The sequence below is a fragment of the Papio anubis genome, chromosome 3 (genome assembly GCF_008728515.1).
Source record: "Papio anubis isolate 15944 chromosome 3, Panubis1.0, whole genome shotgun sequence".
NCBI lineage: Eukaryota > Metazoa > Chordata > Mammalia > Primates > Cercopithecidae > Papio > Papio anubis.
The window spans coordinates 36,594,304-36,618,227 of record NC_044978.1 but is presented as its reverse complement, the minus strand read 5'-3'; the positions used below and the strand labels follow the sequence as shown (position 1 = coordinate 36,618,227).

Here is a 23,924-nt window from a genome sequence, read left to right as displayed (position 1 = left end):
TAGATTTAAATTGCACATACTACAATTCAGGAATGAAGAAAAATTCTTTTTCAAACAGGTTAAACTTTACTTGCTCTTAAGCCCCCATTTCTGTCTGCAGAAAAATAAATTTAATTTTTCCACTTAAGTATAACTAAGTGTCTTGGGCTGGGTGCAGTGGCTTACGCCTGTAATCCCAGCACTTTGGGAGGCCGAGGTGGGCAGATCATCTGAGGTCAGGAGTTCAAGACCAGCCTGGCCAACATGGTGAAACCCCGTCTCTACCAAAAATACAAAAATTAGGCGGGTGTGGTGGGCACCTGTAGTCTCAGCTAGTTGGGAGGCTGAGGCAGGAGAATTGCTTGAACCCAGGAGGTGGAGGTTGCAGTGAGCCACGATCACACCACTGCACTCCAGCCTGGGCAACAGAGTGAGACTTCGTCTCAAAATAAATAAATAAATAAATAAATAAATAAGTACACACACACACACACACACACACACACGTATGTTATTTAGACATTGTAACATTTAAACTGTTCCATAGCATAACCTTTGGCTGCAGGTGCGGGACTTGTTATACATAGAAAAGGCATACCAAAACAGTAAACTAGTCACTGTATGGTGTGGGGTGAATATCTTTCTTCAAAGCACTCCAAGAATTGAGAGATGCAATTCTGGATCTTTTTGGGGGAATGGTTCCTCATTTGAGCAGGCAGTGACATGAAAATGGCTCCTACCTCTATGATAAGTCTATTTTGTAATATAGAAAATAAGGTGTTTGGGAGGCCGAGGCAGGTGATCACCTGAGGTTGGGAGTTCGAGACCAGCCTGACCAATATGGAGAAACCCCATCTCTACTAAAAATACCCCATCTCTACTACTGAAAATCTCTACTAAAAATAAGATGAACATATAATTTATTACGTTAAACCAGCAAGTCTACTTTTTCACCAATTCAATACCATGCTATAGTTTCTATTTTACTTGGCAAGGAATTGTCTAGCCCTGTGGTGATGGTAAAATGTTCAACAAGAAGAATTTGCAAGTCAAATTTAGAAAATATACTCTTCAGTTCAGGCCAACATCATAGCATATACACTCAAGTATAATAAAAGAAGTTAAAAAAAGTTTGAGCCTAGACATTTCATTCAATATATAAACATGTATATTGAGTCAATTCTCTATTAGAAACATTTAGTTTCAATCTTTTATTTTTGTTTTATGAGATTATAGTACTGCAATCTTTTTTCTGTGGTTCTGCAATACAAAAAGCTCTGAAAACTTTTTTGTAACGCATTTTGTGATAAACGCTGAATGGACATGAACTTATTTAGCAATAAAACCTACAAAGTTATTAAGCTATTTATGATCTTCACCTATCTGACTTCACGTGAATATATGTTTCACTGCAGAATTATTTCATTGTAGGGTGTTGTTCCAGTACCCACTGGGGGTGTTATACAATATAGAGCATATGCAATATTATATTTTTTAAATATGAGAAGTTCTGAATTGTGAAACACATATGCCCCAGGGTTTTGAATATGGGACTTTGGAACTGCATGCATTGCAACAAATATCCTTAACATTTTTGTTTTGTCAGGATAAATGTATATAGTGTATACATATTAAGTCAAATTTTCTGGGTTGGAATCCTTGTTCTGTCATTTATTAGCTGTAGCTATACTTAAATTTTCTCATCAGCAAAATGGGGATAAGATTTTGAATTATTCTAGGGATTAAATGAGGTTATTCTAGGGATTAAATGCAAAACACTTGAAATGTCTGGCAATTAGTAAACATTTAATGCATGTCAGCTATAATTATAACAGAAGAGTGTACCAATTTGTAACCAATGTATCCTTCTAACAACAGTGCATCCATTTCCCTATGCTTTTATCTACATTTGGGATTATCATTTTTGTCTAATGTGATAGGCCTAAACACAAACACAGAGAGAGATATATACCCCATTGTTTTGCTTATATTTCTTTGATTTCCAGCAATGTTGAAAATATTTTCCTTTCATGAACCATTAGTATTTTTATACTCTTTTTCTTGAGTGTCACAATTTTATAAAGATCTTCCCTATTATAATACTTAATTTCCTATTACAATTCCTTATTACAATATTTGCATTTACCTGTATTTTTTCTTAGTATGTGCAAGCCTGTTACTTTCTTTCCTTCCTTCCTTTCTTCCTTTTCAGAGTTGAATCCTTTTAGGATTAATTTTGGTATACGACTTTAAAAAACTCCTATAGAGTTAGCCAGTTGCCCCAGTACCAGTTAAATACCAGTTACTGAATAATTCATCTTTTCACTACTGATTAAAAACTCAATTTTTATCACATACTAAATTATTGGTCTTCTTCTAGGTATTATATATTAATCCTTTGATTGATCTATTATTTCTTTTCTTTTTTCTTTTTTTGAGACCAAGTTTCACTGTGTCACCCAGGCTAGAAAGAATTAGTGTGATCTCAGCTCACTGCAACCTCTGCCTCCTGGATTCAAGTGATTCTCATGCCTCAGACACTAAGTAGCTGGTATTACAGGCACGCACCACTATACCCGGCTAATTTTTGTACTTTTAAATTTTGTATTTTGTAATTTTTGTATTTGTAGTAGAGCCCCATTTGGCCAGGGTGGTCTCGAACTCCTGACCTCAAGTGATCCACCTGCCTCAGCCTCCCCAAGTCCTGGGATTACAGGCATGAGCCACTGCACACAGCCTGATCTATTAATATTATTTCTCTTGCCCACGCCATATTGTTTTGACTTCTGGTAGGGCAAATACTCTGTTATTTTGATTTTTCAAAATGTTCTTAGGTATTGATACATATTTACTCACCCAAATGAAAATCAGAATGCTTTTGCAAAGTTTCCAACAAAACTGCCTTGGGATTTTGATTGGAATTAGCTTGAGGAAAACTAGCATATTCCATATTGAGTCTTCTCATTTATTCAAGAACATAAAATGTCCTCATTTCTTCATAAAATTTATGTATGTTTCATAAACTTTAAAGTCCTTTTTAATAGCTACAGCTGATTAACAAGTTCTGAAATAAGCATGCCCTTTTAATTTTTAGCAAATGGAAAACTAAATTAACATGTGAATACCTTCATTTGTACTAGGTAGTTGTGAGGAACTGAATGTTTGTGTCCGCCCCCACCGCCCACCGCAAAATTCATATGTTCAAGCCCTCACCCACAATGTGATACTTGGAGATGAGGGTGAGGTAATTAGTGTTAGTTGGGATCTTCATGTTGGGAGTTAGTGCCTTTATAAGAGACACCAGAGAGTTTGCTCTTTCTCCATGCTCACACAAAGAAGAGGTCATGTGAGCACAGGGTAAGAACGTGGCAGTCTGCAACACAAGAAGAGAGCCTTCATCAGAAATCAACCATGTCAATGCCCAGATCTTGGACTTCTAGCCTCCAGAACTGTGAGAAATGCATTTCTGTTGTTTAAGCCACCTATGATACTGCAATATGGCAGCCCAAGCAGACAAATACAGTAATATATTTGTTACTTAGTGTGTCCCCAGACTCTGGGTTACTCCAGGCTCACAAGTTAATTATAACCCAAGGAAACAGGACAACTGAAACAGCAAATATGGCAATAGAAAGAGCTACTTTGTTTGTAAAGTGCATTTTATTGTATTGCTTTGCATAAGGATTGATTCAGGGTAAAGGATTCTAAGTCACCGTTTTCCCTCATTCAAAATGAAAACCTCTTTATTTTTATTTATTTATTTTTTGAGACAAGGTGTCTATCACCCAGGCTGGAGTACAGTGGCATGATTTTAGCTCACTGCAGCCTTGAGCTCCTGGTCTCAAGCGATTCTCCCACAGTAGCCTCTTAAGTAGCTGGGACTACCAGCTTCTGCCACCATGCCCAGCTAATTTTTATTTTTAAATTTTGTGTAGAGATGGAGTCTTTCTCTGTTGGCCAAGCTGGTCTTGGACTCCTAAGTATCAAGGAATCCTCCTGCCTTGGCCTGAAAATAGTTTCTGGGCTCCATATTTCTAGAAATGCTGGTTTCCCTATTTTATCGCATAGAAGAATGCCAATGAGAAAACTGTTACTGATGTTTACTGACCACATGTTAACATTTGGGCATATTTGGAAGTGGTAACATGGAAGTACAATGTAGTCATTCCTTATAGCTGTGGAACACTTTATTAAATACATTTATATTTTTATATGCAAAATTTTCTTTCAGTCTCATTCTATGAATAAACTCAGATTCAGAGAAATATATGTCTATCACAAGGTAGCACATAACTAGAGTTTGATTTGATTTATTCCACTGAATGCAACTTTTTCTGAGAATTTATTGTATACACACTATGGTCCCCACCCTCTTTCTTTGCTGTGGTGGTAGGATTTTCTCTTAGCTTCCTGATAGACTTAAGCCATACTGTACTTACTTAGCTCAGGTAGCTTCTGGTGCCCTAAGGATCTAGCCTACCACTGGACTCTGAACCCACAGCCAGATGTGTGGTACTGCCTCTCCTAAGGTGCAAACCTCTCTCTGCCAGTCCCTACCAAACTGGAGCCCCTACTGGACCAGAAATTGAAAAGAGTGCCTCTTAACAGGTGAGGTATTTGCTTGGAAAGCTCTCCTTCAACCTTTCTTCTTTTCCCCGTTCCAGTTAATCTGCTTTGTATACAGTGAAAGGAAGGTTTGAGATTTGATCTCAGGTCCAAATGAGAAGCTAGGTAGGCAACATGAAACTCATAGGCCTTAATTTACTCATTGTCCTATTTATCCTGAACCAAACCTTTCACTAGTAGTTAAGTGGCTATTGGTAGTGAAATGATGTCCCCAATTCAACATAAGACTTGCTCTTGATGAAGTAGAAGGAAGCAAAAACATTGTTGAAACAGTAGGGATTTGCAAGGCAAGAATAATGAAAATAATGCCACATTAAATTGAAAAACAGGCAAACTAAATCAAGTTGTGTTTTGAAAAGACAAGCAATATTTAGTTCTAACTCTGTAATGATTGTTTATGTAGAAGATAAATCAGGAGCAAGATATGCAGCAGTGATTGTCATTATCTGAGGAAAATTTCTAAAATTTTTGATCAAAAAATTGCTTATATGTCTTCTAAACTACAAAAGAGTACGCAGTAACAATTTATCTTTGAATTTAAATCTGTGGGCATTTTAAATTCTTAGTTATAATAGCTTTGTTTTATTTTTTTAAATTAATTTTACTTTTTTTGAGACAGGGTCTCACTCAGTCACCAAGGCTGGAATGCAGTAGCACAATCACTGCTCACTGCAGCCTCAACTTCCTGGGCTCAAGCAATCCTCCCACCTCAGTCTCCCAAGTAGCTGGGACAATAGGCATGCGCCACTGCATCCGGCTAATTTTCTTATTTTCTGTAGACATGGGGTCTCCCTATGTTGCCCAGGCTGGTCTCGAACTCTTGGGCTCAAGTGATTCTCTTGCCTTGGCCTCCCAAAGTGCTGGAATTACAGATGTGAACCACCATGCCCAGCCTTGTCTTATATTATCTTTAGATACATTATGCCTCAGAAATATTTGTGGATCATGGAATGGATGATGATCCATTTATGGAATGGATCATGTCATATAGGAGAAAAAAAAGAGGGTGCTTTCAGTACTTTGGAAATACCGAACTTATTTTAAATATTTTTAAAGAACTACACTGGAACTCTGTGATTGACTGGTACAGAGTTACCAAAGCTGATGGCGTCCCAGTATTTCACTAGTAATAGTGTTCTCAGAAGAGATCTTATGAATAGTGCTACTAGCATGGATCCAGCATATTTTCTTCGCCCTCAGTCCCCTAAACTCAAGGGAAGAAAATAATACAATTTTCCTTCATAGAGTATAGATAAGAAGCATCATGGTACATAGAGGAATACAGGACTAGGTGACAGGGAAGAGCTGCATTTGAGTTTTGGCTCTGAGATATTTTTAACCAAATCATTTCATCTTTCTAGGTTTTAATTTCCTCATCTATAAAAATGGAGATAACGATTCTTTTGTCATTGAATATCTGGAATGATTACATAAAACAGATCACAAAAAAAGAAAAAAAATATTGAGGAGCCAATATATGCCAAGTACTACAGTTAAAGGTGGAACTCTTAAGAGCTCCATTAGACCCATGATTGTACCAAATTACAACTTTAAATCAAATCATTAATAAAATACTTTTAAGTAATCCTTATTTCACTCTAAAAGAAACTTTAATTTTAAACATTTTAAGGCTTACTATTACCAACTCTCAAAAGCAGAATAAATCAACAGTTGAAAAATAAAAATGCTTTCTATAGATATTTCCTTCCAAATGTGTCATCTGTTGGCAGACTAATAATTCATAGTAAAAATAATCTGTATGTTTTACATTTTTATAAAATATTTTTCAAAGGGGACACTAAATCGAGTGTAATAAGTTAAATAAGCAAACTACTTAAAATTTAACAATGGAAAAGTCTCACAAATTATTGTTACAATTTTCTACTATCCAAAGACTACTTTATAGATGGAAATCAATTAATTTCGTACAATATTTTAAAATATTCTATAGATAAAACTTCCTCAAACAGAATTTTAATCCAAAGTGTTACCTATCAAATTTGGGGGAAAAAAGGATTACATGCATCAAAATATGCTAAAAAGACATTTAGTTTTACCTGAAAATAAAATTCAGTAAAATCCAAAAAATAATTAAATATTATAGAATAAAAGCTTGAGCTGTTAAAATTAGAAAAATATCTAGGCATAGCTATTAAACTATAAATATCATAAGAGTTTAATAAATGTTTTAATAATCTATTTTTATATTAAACATAAATATACATATAAATATTTAGGAAGAATCCATAGCTTCTGGTTATAGATGACAAACCTGATAGGGTCACAGCTTTTCATTTGCCCTGATATACAAATAACTTGAAAGTAGTAAGACTCATATTTTTAATCATTTTGGTATATAGTTAAGGTCAGATTTTATTTTCAGCAGTTTTCCACAATTTCTTATTAGAAAGGTCAGCTAGTTATGTGAAAAATAATTTAAAATTACTTTATATTTAATATTTAAAAGTCTAGTTAGAATACATATGGCATATATATATCTTTATAAAAAAGTAAACTATTGCTAGATTTTTTTTTTCTTAGATTAGGTAAATTAAAATATTCCAGAACATAATCTGAAATTTAAAAAACAAAATAGAAATCACCAATTCAATGTGTAAATATAGCAGAAGAGTTCCTTTTATGTTTGACATATTGACCATATCTGTCTAATATAGCCCTTTGACATACATTTTTTACTCCCTAAAACCTTGTTAAATAGAAATCTGTATTTTTTATTCAATCATTATTTACTAGGGAGTTTTGCTACTCAAACCAAAGGTTTTTGCAATTAAACCAAGGATTACTAGTTTTTCATTTTTTATGTTTAGGCGATGTGGTGTAACTCCTTTACAAACCGTATATAATAAAATGTATCAGGAAAAGCTATTACTCTTCAGATACACAATACATAGTTACTTAGTTGATAAAGAGTTAATAAAATTTTCAAGGTCTGCTAAAGAATTCTGAAGTCCGTCATTCATATCTTGACTTCTAAGAAATTTTTTCAGAGTATCTAAAGCAGTTATTGCCTCAGATTTTGATGGTAAAGGGAGTTCAGTTCCTGGAGATCCATCATCATCCTCTTCATCAGAAGTGTAAAATCCAGTTTCATCTGATTTACTTTCTTTGGTACATACGGAATCACCATTTGGTGCTGCTTCACACGTCTCCAAATCGTCATCCAGGGCAGCATACTCTTCTATAGATAAACCTTCAGGAAATTCTACTCCTGCCCCCACAGCATCAGCAACCAAATCCAGACCAGTATCCGTCTCTGCACTTGTTACGTCACTTTCTCCTTTTTGAGATTTGAATCCTGCCTCTTCATAGCTTTTAACAATAGTCTCTGGGGTTACAGCCCTCCAGCAAAGATGCAATGTATCAACTGCATCTAGCAGTGAAAATGTAAATTCTTTGCTACCTTCAACAGAGCTTAAAAATTTCTTGATAAGACAGTGTCGATATTTGATTTTAAGGCTTTTAATAATGCCTTGTTTCATAGCTATACATTTGGAAGATAAACATGATGGAAAGAATGCTAACTCAATGGACTTCAGGTTCTTTACCTCTGGATGTGCTGGAAAAGACTCAACAAAAATCACCACTCTTCGTTGCTGGGCTTGAAATTTCTCATCAAGCTTTCGCATCCATTGTTCAAATACATCTGAGGTCATCCATGCCATTCTGTTAGCTTCATAACACACAGGTAATGATTTTAAACCTTTGAAACAATGTGGATTTCTCTTTTTTCCAATTACAAGCAAGGGAAGTTTCTCTGAGCCATCCATGTTTGTGCCAACCACCAGAGTTATTCTGTCTTTGCATAACTTTCCAACTGAACATGTTTCACCTTTAAATGCAAATGTATTGGTAGGTAACATTCGATAAAGCAGCCCAGTCTCTTTTATATTAAAAACATTTTTAGGATGATAATCATTTAAATAATAAGGAAGTACATTTTGGTACCAGACAGTCGAAGGGTCTACTGATACACCTGTAGCTTCTACAGGTTGAGCTCTGAATACTAAACCATACCTGGATTTAAAACGATCCAGCCAACCATTACTGCACTTAAAATCATTATGGCCCAGTTTCTGGGCAAAATCATTTGCTTTTAGACGTAACATCGGACCATTAACTGGTACATTTAGACACTGAGCAATTCGATACCATCTCATTAATGCCTCTTCCAGATCTGTATAAAAAGCAGTTCTCAGTCTTTTTCTCTTTGGATCAAATCTTAGAGATTCAAAGGCTTCTAGAACTTTGTCTTTATTCTTCATAATAGAAGACAATGAATTTTTCTTTATTCCATATTCAGCAGCAATCTCTGCTTTTTTCTTGCCACTTTCCACTGCATTTATGATGTCGATCTTTTCCTCAATGGATAGGCTTTTCTTTTTCTTCACTGTTACGGGCAGAGTTGAGGCATCTGCAGAAGCTTCTGCCATCTCAGCCAGTGCTTATGTAGAGATTACTCTTCTTACTTCCTGGTGACTGTTTCTTTAATTGTTTTCCAGTATGATATAGATTGCTGCTTTCTATCCTACTTCATATACTAAAAGTTGGTAAGTGTCTGATAGTCTTATTTCCTAGGAACTTGATGACAAAATATGCTTTTTCAAAGATCTGAAGAAGAAAAATGTTATATGCAACTAGAATGTTTTAGAAGACAAACTTCCTTCCTAGAACCTTGTATAGCTCAGTTTATAGCTTATTCAGAGTTGTAGAAGTCAAGCTAAAATAGAAATCTCATTATATCAAACCTGTCCAGTCCTGCTGATGTATTTTTGGAACTTCAATCCTTTAAGATGATCCATTTTATCCAAGCACACATTGAACCTCTTATTAATTCTCCATAGAAGGCCTCAGAGACAAGAAGAAAAAACGTTCAAAAGTTTCCATGCAACTATTACCCATTAATTTTCAAGTTTGTTCATGGTAAAGAAGAAAATGGTAGAATCCTTCTAGAAGTTGCCAGTATATCTTCTTCTGTTTTTTGAAAATGTAAAAAAGAAAAAAGCAATTTTAGCAATATGTCAATTGAATATTAAAAATAATGCTTATACCCAATTGTTTTGCTCTTAATAATGAAAATAATAGAAACATGTTTCTGAAAATACAATAAAGTTTCCAAGAGAAATGCTTACCTCCCAAAAGGCCTCTCTGTAAAAGCTCTCTAGCTCTGTTCTACAGATCTGAATTCTCACTTGCCTTTGAATGCTTTATAATATATAGTTCTGAAATAAATCAGATAAATTTAATTTAGTTTGAAAATGTGAGCTTACCAAAATTAAAGAACTAAAAATGATGCTGGATAGATGCTTGGTGGCTATTTTTCACATGAGGTCACAGACTGCACCCTCTAACTTCTCCAAAAGAAAACATAGTCAGACAGTAGTCACAAGGTTCAACTTTTAATAGCACATGGGAGACAGTGTCTCTTTTATAGGAGTCTAACAGAAAATGCTTCACTAAAAAATCAAGTACAATTCTATTTTTAAAAAATCTAAATCCCATTTGACCTAAAAGCTTAAAAACCCAGTACCTTTTTATTTTTATTCTTTAAATTTTTTCTCTTCTCTCTTTTTTTTTTTTTTAACCCTTATCCTCTTAGTGGGCTAAGAACTCAGTAACTTTTGTATTAATTTGACACATTAGCTGAATGTACAGAGGCCAGAAATACTGGACAAAAGGCATAGTAACAAACATTTAGGAGAGTATCATGCAGAAAAAGATGTAGACTAAGAATAGGAAGGATAGTGACCAGGAGTCTTAATATCTCAGGTCCTCTACTTTCTATCTGTAAAAAAGAAAGTGCCAGGCAGTTCTGAATTGAGAAGTGACTCCGCTATTTAGTACTCATGTGATCCCAGGTCATTTACTTAACCATTTGAAGCTTCAGCTTCCTTATCTGTAAAATGGGAGTAACTACAGCACCTACCTCATTATTGTGCATTCAAAAGGATTCAATGAAAGAATGTAAAGCACTTAGCACAGTATTTAGTACTTTAAGAAAGTGCTCAACAAATGGATGGTGATGATCTCATCATCATTATCTTTCTCATGTCTTTTGGCTGTGTGAATCTACAATTTGGAAAACTTTATAAAATCCTACTTGCAAACAGAAGCAAGAATCCCACCTTAAATCTATACTCAAAGTAGGGCTTTTCTTTTTTTCTTTTTTTTCTTTTTTTTTTTGAGACGGAGTCTCACTCTGTCGCCAGGCTGGAATACAGTGGTGCGATCTTGGCTCATTGCAACCTCTGCCTCCTGGGTTCAAGCGATTCTTCTGCCTCAGCCTCCTGAGTAGCTGGGACTACAGGCGCACACCACCACGTCCAGATAATTTTTGTATTTTTAGTAGAGACGGGATTTCAAAATGTTGGCCAGGATGGTCTGAATCTCTTGACCTTGTGAACTGCCCGCCTTGGCTGCCTCAGCCTCCCAAAGTGCTACTATTATACTATTACAGGCATGAGCCACTGTGCCCGGCCTAAAGCAGGGCTTTTCTTAAGCCATGAGAACAGTCACATGGCCCCAGATGGGCTCATCTCTACTTTCCCAAGTCAGCACCTCCCTTATCAGAATCTATGGAGCAGCCAAGATAATAACAAGCTAATTTGATGAACGGTGTTACTTCTGTATGTGTGTGGGCACTCCATTCTTCTTGCTGGGCTTCCAGGTTTCCCAGGTGATGCGCACCTTTTGCACAAAATCTTTTGACAAAACTTTTTGCCAAAATTCTTCTGCCCTTGTTGTCCAACTCAAAGGAGGAATTTTTATCATAGGAATTACAACCAGTAAAGGAATTCTTTTTTTTAAAAAAAGTGTCGTTTCAAAAAAAGTCTTAAAAATAATGATAGCCCTGGGTTTTAGTTTTTAAATGGTTTTACTACCTATATTCCAAATAACCAAGGAGGAAGGTAAAACTGGATTTCACTGGTCCCACAGTTACCATGTGGTTAAGAGCAGTTTAGAGTCCAGGCTTTTAAATGTCAAGTCAGCATTCTTTTCACTATATTACAGTCACACTGGTGAGGCCTCCTGTGACCATAGTTACAGATTCTATGCTCCCAGCACCAACCTAAGCCAGCATTTCCAATGTCTTAAAACAATAAAAAGCAACATTAGGCCTCCATGAAAGAATAGGCCATTATGAATTCTGTGAACACAAATAGCAACTCTATCTGTTAGGGAGGGTTGACCTAAGTAATAAGATTTGACCATAAAACTAACATTAAAAATCTTGCTTGTATATGGGATCTCTTCTTACATTTTTATTCAATTTCCTGTAAATATACAATTATTTCAAAATAAAAATAAAATTCTTGCTCTTATTAGGAAGATACCAACCTTCAGAAATTGATGTAGCAAGAACCAATTTTTCAAAAAAGACAAAACCAACCAAATTTACTAAGAGAATCTCCCAACCCCTCCCCTCCCCTCCTTCCTTCCTCCCTCCCTTCTGCCCTTCCCTTCCTTCTCTTCCTTCCTTTCCTTCCTCCCTCCCCCATCCCTCCCTCTCTTTCTCCCTCCCTTCCTTCCTGTCTCCCTCCTGCCTTATCTCATTTATCAGAAATAAAATCTACCATGTCAAATAACAACAATTGTAGAAAAAGTAACTTGAATTTCTTCTTTTCCCATCCTGGTTAAAGTGATATAATATATACTATCAGAGATTACTCATTATCTTGAGAAAATTGAAAATGTGATAACTTTATTTAGAAAGATTAGGTTTTTCCCCTGAGTTAACATTAGTCAAAGCTACAATTTTCCATGATAAGATACAATATATCTTTATTCCTAAAAGCAATCACATTTCTAATGCCAAACAGACAAATTAGACTTTTTCCCTAGAAAAGAATAAGGCATCAATACTACCTGATCAATGAAGCTGACATTCTCCAAACTCCAACAGTATAACATCTGGGATATTCTTTTGCAAGGAGTAATGGCAGCAGCTAATATTTCTCAGAACAGGCATCCTCTCAAGCTCATTAATCATTTTCCCTCTTGAAAACATTACAGCAGAGAAACACTATTCTACATGTTAGGGAATATTTTCTCTATGTCAACGGTTAAGCTAATCAGAAAATAATAATAATCAATTCATCAAAAAAGACTCACCAAATTAATTTCAAATAAAGAAAATACAACAGTCAATCCTACTATTAATAAGAAAAACATAAATCTTCTTTTAAAAAAAGAGATACATTTTTGTTTTTGCCTATCAAAATGTCAGTATTTAGTGTTTGCTGGGGTGAGGTAACAGGTTGTTAGGAGGCACATAAATTGTTACAACATGCTTATGGAGGGCAAATTTGCAATATGATATACCTGATATACAAACCTTAAAAACTGTGTATAACGTTTTATCTAGCAAGTCTATATCAAGGACTTTTTTTTTTTTTTTTTTTTTTTTTTAAGACAGAGTCTCGTTTTGTCACCCAGTGGTGCAATCTCAGCTGGAGTGCAGTGGTGCAATCTTGGCTAACTGCAACCTCTGCCTCCTGGGTTCAAGCGATTCTCTTGCCTCAACCTCCCGAGTAGCTGCGACTACAGGCATGTGCCACCATGCCCGGCTAATTTTTTGTATTTTCAGTAGAGACGGGGATTCACTGTGTTAGCCAGGATGGTCTTGATCTTCTCACTTTGTGATCCATTCACCTCCGCTTCCCAAAGTGCTGAGATTACAGGCGTGAGCCACTGTGCCCGGCCTATATCAAGGATTTTATCCCAAAAGAATAATTATAGATATAAAAATAATTTCTTACAAATGTATTAGTTTTCTATTGCTAATGCAACAAATTGCCATATACTCAATGCCTTAAAACAACACTCATTTATTATCTCACAGTTCTGTAGATCTTAAGTATAGGTGGGCTCAACTGGGTCCTCTGTTTAGGGTCTCACAATGCAGAAATCAAGATGTTGGTCAGAAGTTGGGCTCTTATCTGGAGGCTCTGGGGAAGAATTTGCTTCCAAGCGCAATCAGATTGTTTGCAGAATTCAGTTCCTTGCTGTTGTAGGACTATGGTCCCTAGTTTTTTTTTTTGTTGGCTGTTGGCAGGGACTACTCTCAGCTTCTAGAGGCTTCCCTCAGGTCCTTGTCTGTGGCCCTCTTCATTTCAGCAATGGAGAATATTCCTCCTGTAGAATCTCTTTCACACTTTGAATCTCTCTGACTTCCTCTATTGCCACAAGCAGGAGAAAACTCTCTGTTCTTATAGGGCTCACTTGATTAGGTTAGGTCTACCTAGACTACCGCCCTTTTGATTAATTCAGGATCAATGATTAGCAACCTTAATTACATCTCCAAAATTCCCTAGTAAGTAACATAACATATTCATGGAAGTAGTATCCCATCATGTTCACAGGGAGAGGGAATTATACAAGGTAAGGGTCATTGGAGTTCATCTTAGAATTCTACCTACTACACAGGACTATTCCCTGCATTGCTACATAATTACAGACAAAATTGAAAATATGCAACAAAAAGGATTCATTCAATAAATTAAGAAATATCTACATGCTGAAATACTTTTGTGCCACACAAAGAATATTTAATGATATGAAAAAAATTCCATGATATGTTAAGTGAAAAAAAGCAAAATATAAAATTATATGTCAACAAATACAACATACACTAAAAATTACATCAGAGCAGAGGCTCATGGTTATTCCTACACAGCTCACTTCCAGTAAACCATAGGTTGTCAATAACAATTTGTTAAATAAATGAAGAAATATATATCTACATAGATATAAAGAAAAAAAATACATTGACCAAAATGTTGAATGTTCTCTCTAGGTAAATGAATTATAAATAAGTTCAGCTTTTTCCTCTTTATAGTTAAACACATTTTTACAACTCTAATGTTCTACCTTTTTTTTCCCTCTACAACAGTCATCTTAGAATAATGTTCTATTTTTGCACCAAGTTATTAAAAAAAATCAGTATCAGAAAACATAAAGCTGGCATTCTTCCCATTCAGAATCTCTATGGGTAATGAGTCACTCTCCTTTTATCAGTAGTTTATACCCCTCTGCAGAGAATCAACTACTTTCCAAACTTAAGAAAGCACTCACTCACTGTCTTCTACAAATAGATAGCAACTATATCCACTTAATCCTGCTTGTGCCATTACCCTAAGTAGCAGGAGTTGCTGGTATTCTGGAACTTGCCTGGTATGCAGCAGACAACATATTTCCATAACTCGACTAGAGTTAGTCAATTTCCTGGTGCTATAAGAGAATCAAATAAGTCCAAAGTTCAGTTTCCCAAAAAGCATCTTATTTATCATGGGAAAACATGCAAAACAGTCGTACAAAGCTGACTGAAATGGGGGCTCAAATCAAAGGCTTGCAAGATCCAAAGAGAGGGAAAAATGAATTCTCAAAGGGAGGATAAATAATGGGTTCATGACAGAAGTAGCATCTGAACTCAACTGTAAAGGATGGATAGGGACATCACAAGTAAGGAAAAATAGGAAAACATTTCTGCTGATAAGAATAGAGAATAAAGCATGGAAGAGGGAAATAAGCAGTTTGAAGCATATTAAACATTTCTTTGCAACTAAAGTTTCACATCTATGTCTATATTGGCATTTATACTTATCTGTATTAGTTGGTTAAATTAGCACTTTTCCTTCAGGCATATAAAAGAGAGTGCTCATTTGCAAGATTGAGGCCAGATCTTGGTAAGCCTTTAATGCCAGGATAAAGAATTAGACTTCATGGAGTATGCCACAAATGCCATTCAGGGCTACTAGAGTTCCCCATAAGCCCAGTGAATAAATAGCACCTGATTTTTCAAAAAGCCAAATAAACAGCCAATAGCAGTGCCAAGTTAAATGAGTAGATAATCTCCATGTCATAAATATATATGGAAGGCAGCTATTCCCTTTAGTCTCCAAAAACAAATGACAATTCAGAGAAAAGTAGTAATCTTCTATTCTAAACAAAATGAACAGGCAGCGTCCCCCAAGTTTTAGGGCAAAGGAGGGAAGGAAGAAGGGAGAGAGGGAGGAAGGAAGGAAAGAAGGAACAAATGAACAAAAAAAGGAAGGGAGGGAGGGAGGGAAGGAGGAAAAAAAAAGAGGAAAGAAGGAACGAAGGAGAAGGGAGGGAGACAAGAAGGAAAGGAAGAAAGAAAAAGAGGAAGGAGGGAAAAAAGGAAGAGAGGGAGAGAGGGAAGAGAAAACAAGTCTCCTCTAAACAGGGACAGGCTTAAAATAATGTTTTTCAGTTAGTACCAAAAATATTCCCCAATCCAAAGAACACTGGTTGCTGCTTCCTTTGTCCCAAAGGATGTATAGAATTCCACTATTTTCCATCACCAGCTGAAGTAGTGTCTAGTGTTTTCTTGGAGCCAGACTATTCTAATTTCCTTCAGGTCCGTGGAAATCATAGAAAGATTAATCATGTGTATATATAGCCTTGCACAGCGTAATACTGTGGGTGAGGATTAATCATACACAGTACCAGAATCTCACTGAAGAGTATCTAACTTGGTTAGCATCTTCGCCTAGCAGAAGTTAGAATTAGTTCCAAGTCCATCTGAATCTCTGTCAAAACCATCAGCAGGTGCCAAGGGAACTATCCAGCTATGAACAAACTAAAGCAAGTCTCCACCTTTCCAAAATAAGAAACACCTCTGGGTCTAACAGTCTAATAGTTAGATTAACTATTAGAAGCTACGCATCTAATGAAGCTTAGCATCTCCAAACTCAAGAGACAGCTAGCAGGAATCCTTAACACAACAGCCAGCAAAAACAATTCAGTACTCACTGTCCACAATCATTCAAGCACCGCTGAGCCCTACCGTACACTTCCTCCAAGTCATCCTTCTGAAACCCTAGGAACAACACTTGTACTTAGCTGCAAGTTCTGTAGTCGCTCTATTCCTACACAATTACAGCAGTAATTTAGATTGGGATTCTTTAATTATAATTGAGAAGACTAACGGTCTCCAAACCAACAAGATGGCTTTGTACAGAAAAATCTACAGTAAGCTGTAAGAACTGAAGTTATAGTTTGAGTGGGTTGACATATATATTTGCTCCTTTGTTTTAAGACAGAACCACTTAAGATGAGAGATTTTTGTTCTGGAATTTCAGTACTATTTTTGTAAGAGGTGGTATCCTGGGAGAGCTCAATCTTGTTATACATTGGAAACATTTATGGTGACACAGGTATTTACTATTCACAGATCCGGGGAAGATTCCTGCCAGGGATATTTCACTACACTGAAACTCCCTGGAAATCTGTAGAGGTAGAGCTCTGCCTTTGGGCATTAGTCATTAAAATTATCTTGTCAGCTACGGTGACAACTAAAGGCAGCTGAAAAGTACGGTCTAAAGAAGGGTAAATCTCACCATATGCACAGTTACCCTTCGCATTTCTACAAGCGAAATGAGAATAAAAATGAGCATTCAAAGTTGTCAAAGAAAAAGCAGTCCAGCAGTTCCAAGGGATATTCTGTGATGGACCAACTGTATGGTACTGTGTGTAAATGAACTTCAGGTCAATCTAGCGCCACGGCGGAGCCACGCTTTCCCACCATTCAGCGCTGGGGATGGGGAGAGTAGAGCAGGTTGGGGCCCCGTTTAGGAAAGTACGAAGGGCTCTGAGAGAGCGAATTGTTCAGCAGTTTCCGTGACAGGACAATGATCTATTTAAGAAGTAATGGGGCAAGCAAAGAAAGCAGAGCTCGGTCATCCGGAAAAATAAAGAGGAGCCGGAAAGAAAAATATCAGGGAATCTACTGTGAGAGAGCGAGCAAAGCAAAAAGCGATCACAGATCCAGAGCAACTAAGAGCTCAGGGATGCCGGGCCCGGGGGTCTAGCCTTTCTGAAGGGAGGGGGCTCCCCAGGCACGGGGGCAGCGCAAGGAAGCGCCCACATTCCGTCTGCTCCCTTATCTTCGCATTCTCCCCACCACCCCCACCTTCACCGCGGGACTGGAATAACCTTCGTGCTCTCCGGTGGCTGAGAAAGCAGCTTTCGCTCTTCTGTGGTAGCGTGGCGGTGAGCTACATCCACCTCCACCCTCCCGACACCGGCTCACGGTCTGTTGGGGAGACTCCTAACGTGTGAGGCTAGGGTGTGTGAATAAAAAACAGGGAGGCGGAGGGCTCCTGGAGACCTTTGACTTCTCAAGACCAGGCAGAGGCGCCTTTCCGCAAGCTCCCAGCTCTAGCCAGTGCCTCTGGCCCCGCGCGCACATCTTTCTACTATTAGGTCGCTGCCAGAAAATTGCCCGGGCAACGACACCGCCGGAGTCCCGGATGTGGTTGCTAGGGCAGCAGCGGGAGGGGCGCAGCCCGCCTCCCGGAGAAGGGCGGAGGGAGCCTCGTGGGAGGTGCGCTGGCACCACCGAGACGTGGCCGGGCAAGGCCAGATTGAGGGAGAGAGAGGCCGTCCAGGGCCAGGGACAACGCTATTTCCGGTCTCCTCACTTCCGGCTTCGCTGATCTTGGTGCTGGTTCTGGAGGCCGGGTTGAGAGGTTGCCGGTCCGACTGTCCTCGGCGGTTGGTCAGTGTGAATTTGTGACAGCTGCACTTGCTCCCCGCCCCCGAGCAGCCGAGGTGCGTAGGGGAAGAGGAAGAAGGAAAAGCTCCGGGTCTCGTTTCCGCTCACTTCTTGCCGGGGTTGAGGCGATTCCAGAGAGCGGCGGAAGGGATAAGCGTCGACTTAGAAGCTACCGAGTTACCCTAAGACAGGTGAGGGCGGAGCTGGCTCGCCTGGGAAAAGGCGGGGGAAAGATGGTTTGAGGTGGTTGGTGGGGCGGACACGTTGCCTCCGGGTTCGCCATTCCGGACCTTTACAGGGCACACCTCTCCTTAGTCTGTGCCTTATCTGCCCAAGTGTTATGCCTTTGGTTTCTGTTCCTTCATTCCTTCTGCCCCTCTGAGTGTGCCCCCGAAACAGTCGAGTGAAGGTGTAGGACCGGCCCTTGCAGGGAGGCACTCTCTTGGCTTTGCATACATTGGGTGGGAAAAGGGGTTGCAGGATCCGGAATCCGGACGTTTCTTGACAAAGTGTCGGAGTGGGCCTCCTTCAGGCTTAGTTTCCAACCCTCATTTCTCCCCTCCTCTCCCTGCATCCCCAACTTCCTCTCTCCCGCAGTAGGAGGAAGGGAGGGAGTGATAGTCCCTCTGAGAGGTTCTTCTGGCAGTGGTGCAGGGAGGAGTCTTGCCTGTGAAATGTCCGAGCCTGACTGTGCGTCTGAGGACGTTCAAGAAATGCTGGAGTTCTGGAAAGGGAGTTGTGCGGTTGTCTTCTGCTCCGTTACTGTTTGCCAAGTTACTACTGTTTACGTGTCTAGGAAAAGGAGAGAATTTTTTAAAAAGTTTTTAGACGCTAGACGTTTTTCCCTTTTACTTTATTTTGTTATTACTTCGTTTTGTTCTTACCTTCCTCTTGAGCCCTTTGATTTCAAAAAGTTTACACTTTACACTTCCTGCAGATCCTTTAGCCACTCTTAGGATTTCTGTCCCCCGCCCCTACCCTGTTTTCTCCTAAAGTATAAAATTCATCTAACTCCGTTCTTATTTGATAAGGAAAAGGCGGAAGAGATCCAGAACTTCTCATAAACTTTTGCTTTCATACTTTCACCTGTAAGGGTGTGTTCACGTTTGCCATTTAATTAACTTAATTGGCATAGAAATGTGCACTAGAAATGGTTACCTTAAGTCAGCTGTCTGTTAAGGCTTCGGGAATTGGCCTTTTCTTTTTTCTTTTCTTTTCTTTTCTTTTTTTTTTTTTTTTGAGACAGGGTCTCACTCTGTCGCCCAGGCTGGAGTGCTTTGGCGTGAACTCGGCTCACCGCAACCTCCATCTCCCAGGCTCAAGCGATTCGTCTCAGCCTTCCGAGTAGCTGGGATTACGGGTAGGCGCCACTACCGCCTGGCTAATGTTTGTATTTTTAGTAGAGACGGGCTTTCTTTTTTTTTTTTTTTTTTTTTTTTTGAGGCGGAGTCTGGCTCTGTCGTCCGGGCTGGAGTGCAGTGGCCGGATCTCAGCTCACTGCAAGCTCCGCCTCCCGGGTTTACGCCATTCTCCTGCCTCAGCCTCCCGAGTAGCTGGGACTACAGGCGCCCGCCACCTCGCCCAGCTAGAGACGGGCTTTCACCGTGTTGGCCAGCCTGATCTCGAACTCCTGACCTCAAATGATCTGCCCGCCTCGGCCTCCCAAAGTGTTGGGATTACAGAAGTGAGCCTCCGCGCCCGGCCTAATTGGCCATTTCATTGCTGTTCTCTCAGAGCGGCTACAGATGACAAATTTTACTACTGTTCTGATTCTACTTTTCTTTCGTTTGTCCTGTGGTGTTTTTTGTTTTGTTTTCCTTGCTTAGCATGACCCACGTCTTCTCCCAACTACCAAGTCTAACACACTTTTATCTGAGAAAACAGAAAAGATTTCTAATGTATTTTCTGGATTAAATCCCTACCTAAGTTACTTTAGTTTCTATTCAAATTGATAAATTGGTTCACCCTGGATTATGATTTGCCTTAATCCTGGATGATGACTTGGGGTTCATGGCCTAAGGGTCGACAACTTTCAGGGGTCTTCCTCATTCCCACCCCTGAAATTATATGCAGTTTTGTTTGAGTGAATTTTTTCGCCCCTGGGGAAAGTGTCCATTCTTTTTATCAAATTCTCAAAGGAGATATACAGCCTCTTCATAGATTAAAACCATCACTTAGGCAGTGTCTTGTTGAAGTTAGTGAAAACAGGTGTGTGTGTGCGCGCGCGCACGCGTTTGTTTTCCACTTAGGCAGTGTCTTGTTGAAGTTAGTGAAAACGTGTGTGTGTGTGTTGTGTGTGTGTGTGTTTTCCGAAACTGTTCAAAGGAGATATATAGCCTTTTGATAGATTAAAACCACTACTTAGGCAGTGTCTTGTTGAAGTTAGTGAAAACAGGTGTGTGTGTGTGTGTTTTGTGTGTTTTCCCAAACTGTAAATTGTTTGCTTTGGGACCAAGGAAACGAGAATGCAGGGATTCTTCTAGTTTGATATTGAAATCTCTACTTTAAAACGTTAGTGTTTCTAAATTCCTTCCTAGGCTTACAGAAGGAAATGAGGCTGCCCACTTCATTTCCTGATTTGTGGTTTCGAGGTTTCTTTTTAGGGATAGCTGTTTGTGGTCAGTGCTCTGGAGATCCAGTGGATTTACAAACTGATGTACTTATCTTTAATATGTATTAAATATCACCAAGCTACTGGGCACAGTTCAGAGTAAAAAATTTAAATTCTAGTTGCATTTTGCTTTCATTTTCTTAATTGTTTTTGCTTGAGGCATGTACCTTAGGATTTGATTTGGCTTTGCTAGGAAGAACAAACAAGATGTTTCAGTGGTGTGGTCCTTTGGAATGTTGTTGCTTATCTTGACATCCCCTTTCCCTCTGTTGTGTATGAGATATTTAAATGATTGTTTCTCTCTTGTGAATAAGTTAGTATGCTTCCAAGCTTAATGTAAGTTTTAGAGTACATGTTTGAACTTACCAATTTGGTTGTGAATTATTTGTTGATTGAGGGTTGCAATGCTAAAAGTCTGATACTTTTTTTTTTTTTTAGAATGTTAACTTGAAGAGACCTATACAGCTCATCATAGCCTACCTTGAGTAACCAGTTTCTTCTGCTCACAAAATGAAATAAGCTTTCCTCTGTCTAGCAACCTCACTTGGGGGAGCAGTCAACATGAGTTTTTAGACAATAGTTTATGCTAGGCTGGGCACAGTGCCTCACGCTTGTAATCCCAACACTTTGGGAGGCTGTGGCCGGTGGATTCCTTGATGGCAGGAGTTCAAGACCAGCCTGGCCAACATGGTAAAACCCCATCTGTACTAAAAATACAAAAATTAGCCGGGTATGGTGGTGCGTGCCTGTAGTCCCAGCTACTTGGGAGGCCGAGGCAGGAGAATCACTTGAACCCAGGAGGCGAAGGCTGCAGTGAGCCAAAATCCCACCACTTCACGCCAGCCTAGGCAACAGAGTGAGACTCCGCCTCAAAAACAACAACAACAACAACAGACTAGCTTATGCTAAATTAGTTTCCTTTTAAGGTAATGACAGATTCGGCAGATAGTTTATATCTAATACTGTAACAATTACATTTATTTGCTTATGTGCATTAAGCTAAGTGCTTTACATTATTATCTCATCTGATAACTTTATAAAGTGGCTAAAGTCCTCTTTCTATAGGTGAAGAAAATAAAGCTGAATGATTAACTGAAGCTAAAGTAGTCTGCTCAGAATTGCACTGGTGGAGCCAGGATTTGAACCTAGGTTGTCTGACTCCAGACTACTACTGTAGACAACTTCTACCATGTGTCCATTATGTCCTTTTTGAAATGAGTTGGAGATATATCACCAGATCTTCTATCAGGTGTTAAGAAAAGGTTGTTTCCTTTCTTAATCTTCAGTGGATGAACATCTGGTTGAATATCATACTGAGAAGTTTGACAAAAATAAGTGAATTTGGAGGAGGCAGTTGGTGGGGGTTTCCTATGGGGATGGATATAAGTCTCTGTGTGGGTGTCAGAACACCCACACCTACTTGAAATAAAGAATTGTAAGTATAAATTCTTGAAGATTCAAATAATAAACAGATGGTGTGTGTGTATATGAGGAGTGGAAAATGTGAAAACGAAGATTATAAGTAATAAACTGGGCATTGTAAGAGTCTGGAAGTATAAATTTTAGAATAGTAAATTTATGATGGAGGAAAGAATTCAGAATGGAAGAAGGAGTAAATTAAACAGGAAACTTTAATATGGCTATGGATGAAAAACTAAAATATTTGTACAGAATGGAAAGTGAGTTGTTCCACTTAATATGGAAGTTGGTGACTTAGGACCATGACAAACTAAAAGTCAGATATGTGGCACTACTTCTGGTTGTATGAAAAAGACTATTGGTCTGAAAATAATTTTGTTTTCCTTGATCTCGACTAGCTTTTGGCAGTCATGGAGGCCACCAAATGGCTCTTGCACATTAACAGATATTCTTTATGAGACAAAAGTATTTATTTTCTTTTTCTCTTTCCTTTATTCCTGTTCTCCTTTCTCCCACCTCTCATTCCATTCTCCTCCATTCCTTCTAAGCCTGTGTCTTAGGATGAGCATAGGCAGGTGTTGCTTAAACCTTTAGTTGTTCCTGAAAAAGGAATATAAAGTCTCTTTATGAAATACACTTTTTCCCCTTAATGAACATACTTAAGTGAATGCTGTTCTTCAGAGTAGGCAATCTGCTTTGAAATCTTCTAGTATTACTGTCAGTTCAGACTGAGACATACAAAAATGAAAAGTTCTTGCCTGGCATCATCACTTCATGACCTCAGTCACTAGAATTTGAATAACTTTGGGTATTTGGAAAAAAATCACATCCTGTCTTGAAAGACAAAGATTTGGGGATCTGAAGGTAGTTGCAGCACAGGCAATTGCTCAAATCTTTTATGAAAATATGGCAGTGTCTTTGCCATGTTCTCACCTAAGATAAGAATTTATATTTTATTTTTGTATATCTGTGATAGCATTGGACTAGCAGCTCATTGATTTTCAACCTTTAGCCTCATTGGTCCCTGGGGAACAGTGGCATACTGCCTTTGGAACAGGATCATAAAAGCAGCAGAGTTAGTGGTAAGCCCTAAATCATCCAGAGGAGGGAGTCAGTTCACCAACTCCAGTTTCTACTAGCCTGAGATAGTCATCATGGCACACATAAAAAATGATTATAATTGTACGGCAGACTAGAGCCAGGCCCTCCCTGGTTCCCTGGAAGCTGTGGCGCGAGGGAATGGGTCACAATTTCAGCACATCTGTAATCCATTCTTGGCACACTGGTTGGAAATCTTTGCCCTAGAGAAAAGGAATATGTTACTTTGTTTAATACCTTCTGTTTGTTTAGCATGTAATAATTTACAAAGCACTTTCACATATATCCTCATTTTATTTTTACTCCGGCCATTCCAAATAGGTAGAGCAGATAACATCACCATGTTAGAAATAAAAAAATTGAGATTTAGGTAAAGTGCTTTGTCCAGGGTTACACACACACCTACAAAGGGATGGATCAAGAATTTACACCCCCAGTGGAAAGAGACCCTGGATATAAACCTGTGATCTGTAATCTCTAAAATGGCCAGGACCTTATCTGTTTTATTTCAGTGCTAAATATTGCCCAGGCTGGTCTTGAACTCCTGGGCTCAAGCGATCTTTCCGCCTTGGCCTCCCAAAGTGCTGGGATAACAGGTGTGAGCCAATGCATCTAGCCTAAGTATTATGAATTCTTTGAATAAAGATTCAAGTA

At 38.5% G+C, this 23,924-nt stretch overlaps 2 protein-coding genes across 6 annotated transcripts in view; one reads left to right on the top strand and one right to left on the bottom strand.

The window, feature by feature from the left end:
• Window positions 1-7,405: 7,405 nt before the first annotated feature.
• Window positions 7,406-17,865, bottom strand: TIGD4 (tigger transposable element derived 4). Of its 2 annotated transcripts, none has more exons than XM_003899271.5 (3): window positions 17,558-17,865; window positions 9,756-9,845; window positions 7,406-9,597 (listed from the first exon to the last, which is right to left on the bottom strand). In XM_003899271.5, exon 3 carries the CDS (start codon window positions 9,054-9,056, stop codon window positions 7,518-7,520), a length of 1,539 nt encoding a protein of 512 aa, XP_003899320.2. In that variant the 5' UTR covers window positions 9,057-9,597; window positions 9,756-9,845; window positions 17,558-17,865; the 3' UTR covers window positions 7,406-7,517. The 2 variants fall into 2 exon arrangements, with proteins under 2 accessions (XP_003899320.2, XP_009205970.1); XM_009207706.4 differs by having other exon boundaries at window positions 17,581-17,865.
• A 110-nt stretch (window positions 17,866-17,975) lies between these two features.
• ARFIP1 (ADP ribosylation factor interacting protein 1) overlaps window positions 17,976-23,924 on the top strand; it is a 129,161-nt gene continuing 123,212 nt past the window's right edge. For 3 of the 4 annotated variants that reach the window (XM_017959135.2, XM_017959134.2, XM_021938871.2), the window contains exon 1: window positions 17,976-18,333. The gene's annotated coding sequence lies outside the window, so the exon portion shown is untranslated. The remainder of the gene's footprint in view (window positions 18,334-23,924) is intronic. The other variant, XM_021938870.2, reaches the window with a different exon arrangement.

What these genes read in the sequence shown, in the direction of transcription:
- TIGD4 (XM_003899271.5), bottom strand. Translation starts at nt 9,056, where the DNA reads ATGGCAGAAGCTTCTGCAGATGCCTCAACTCTGCCCGTAACAGTGAAG.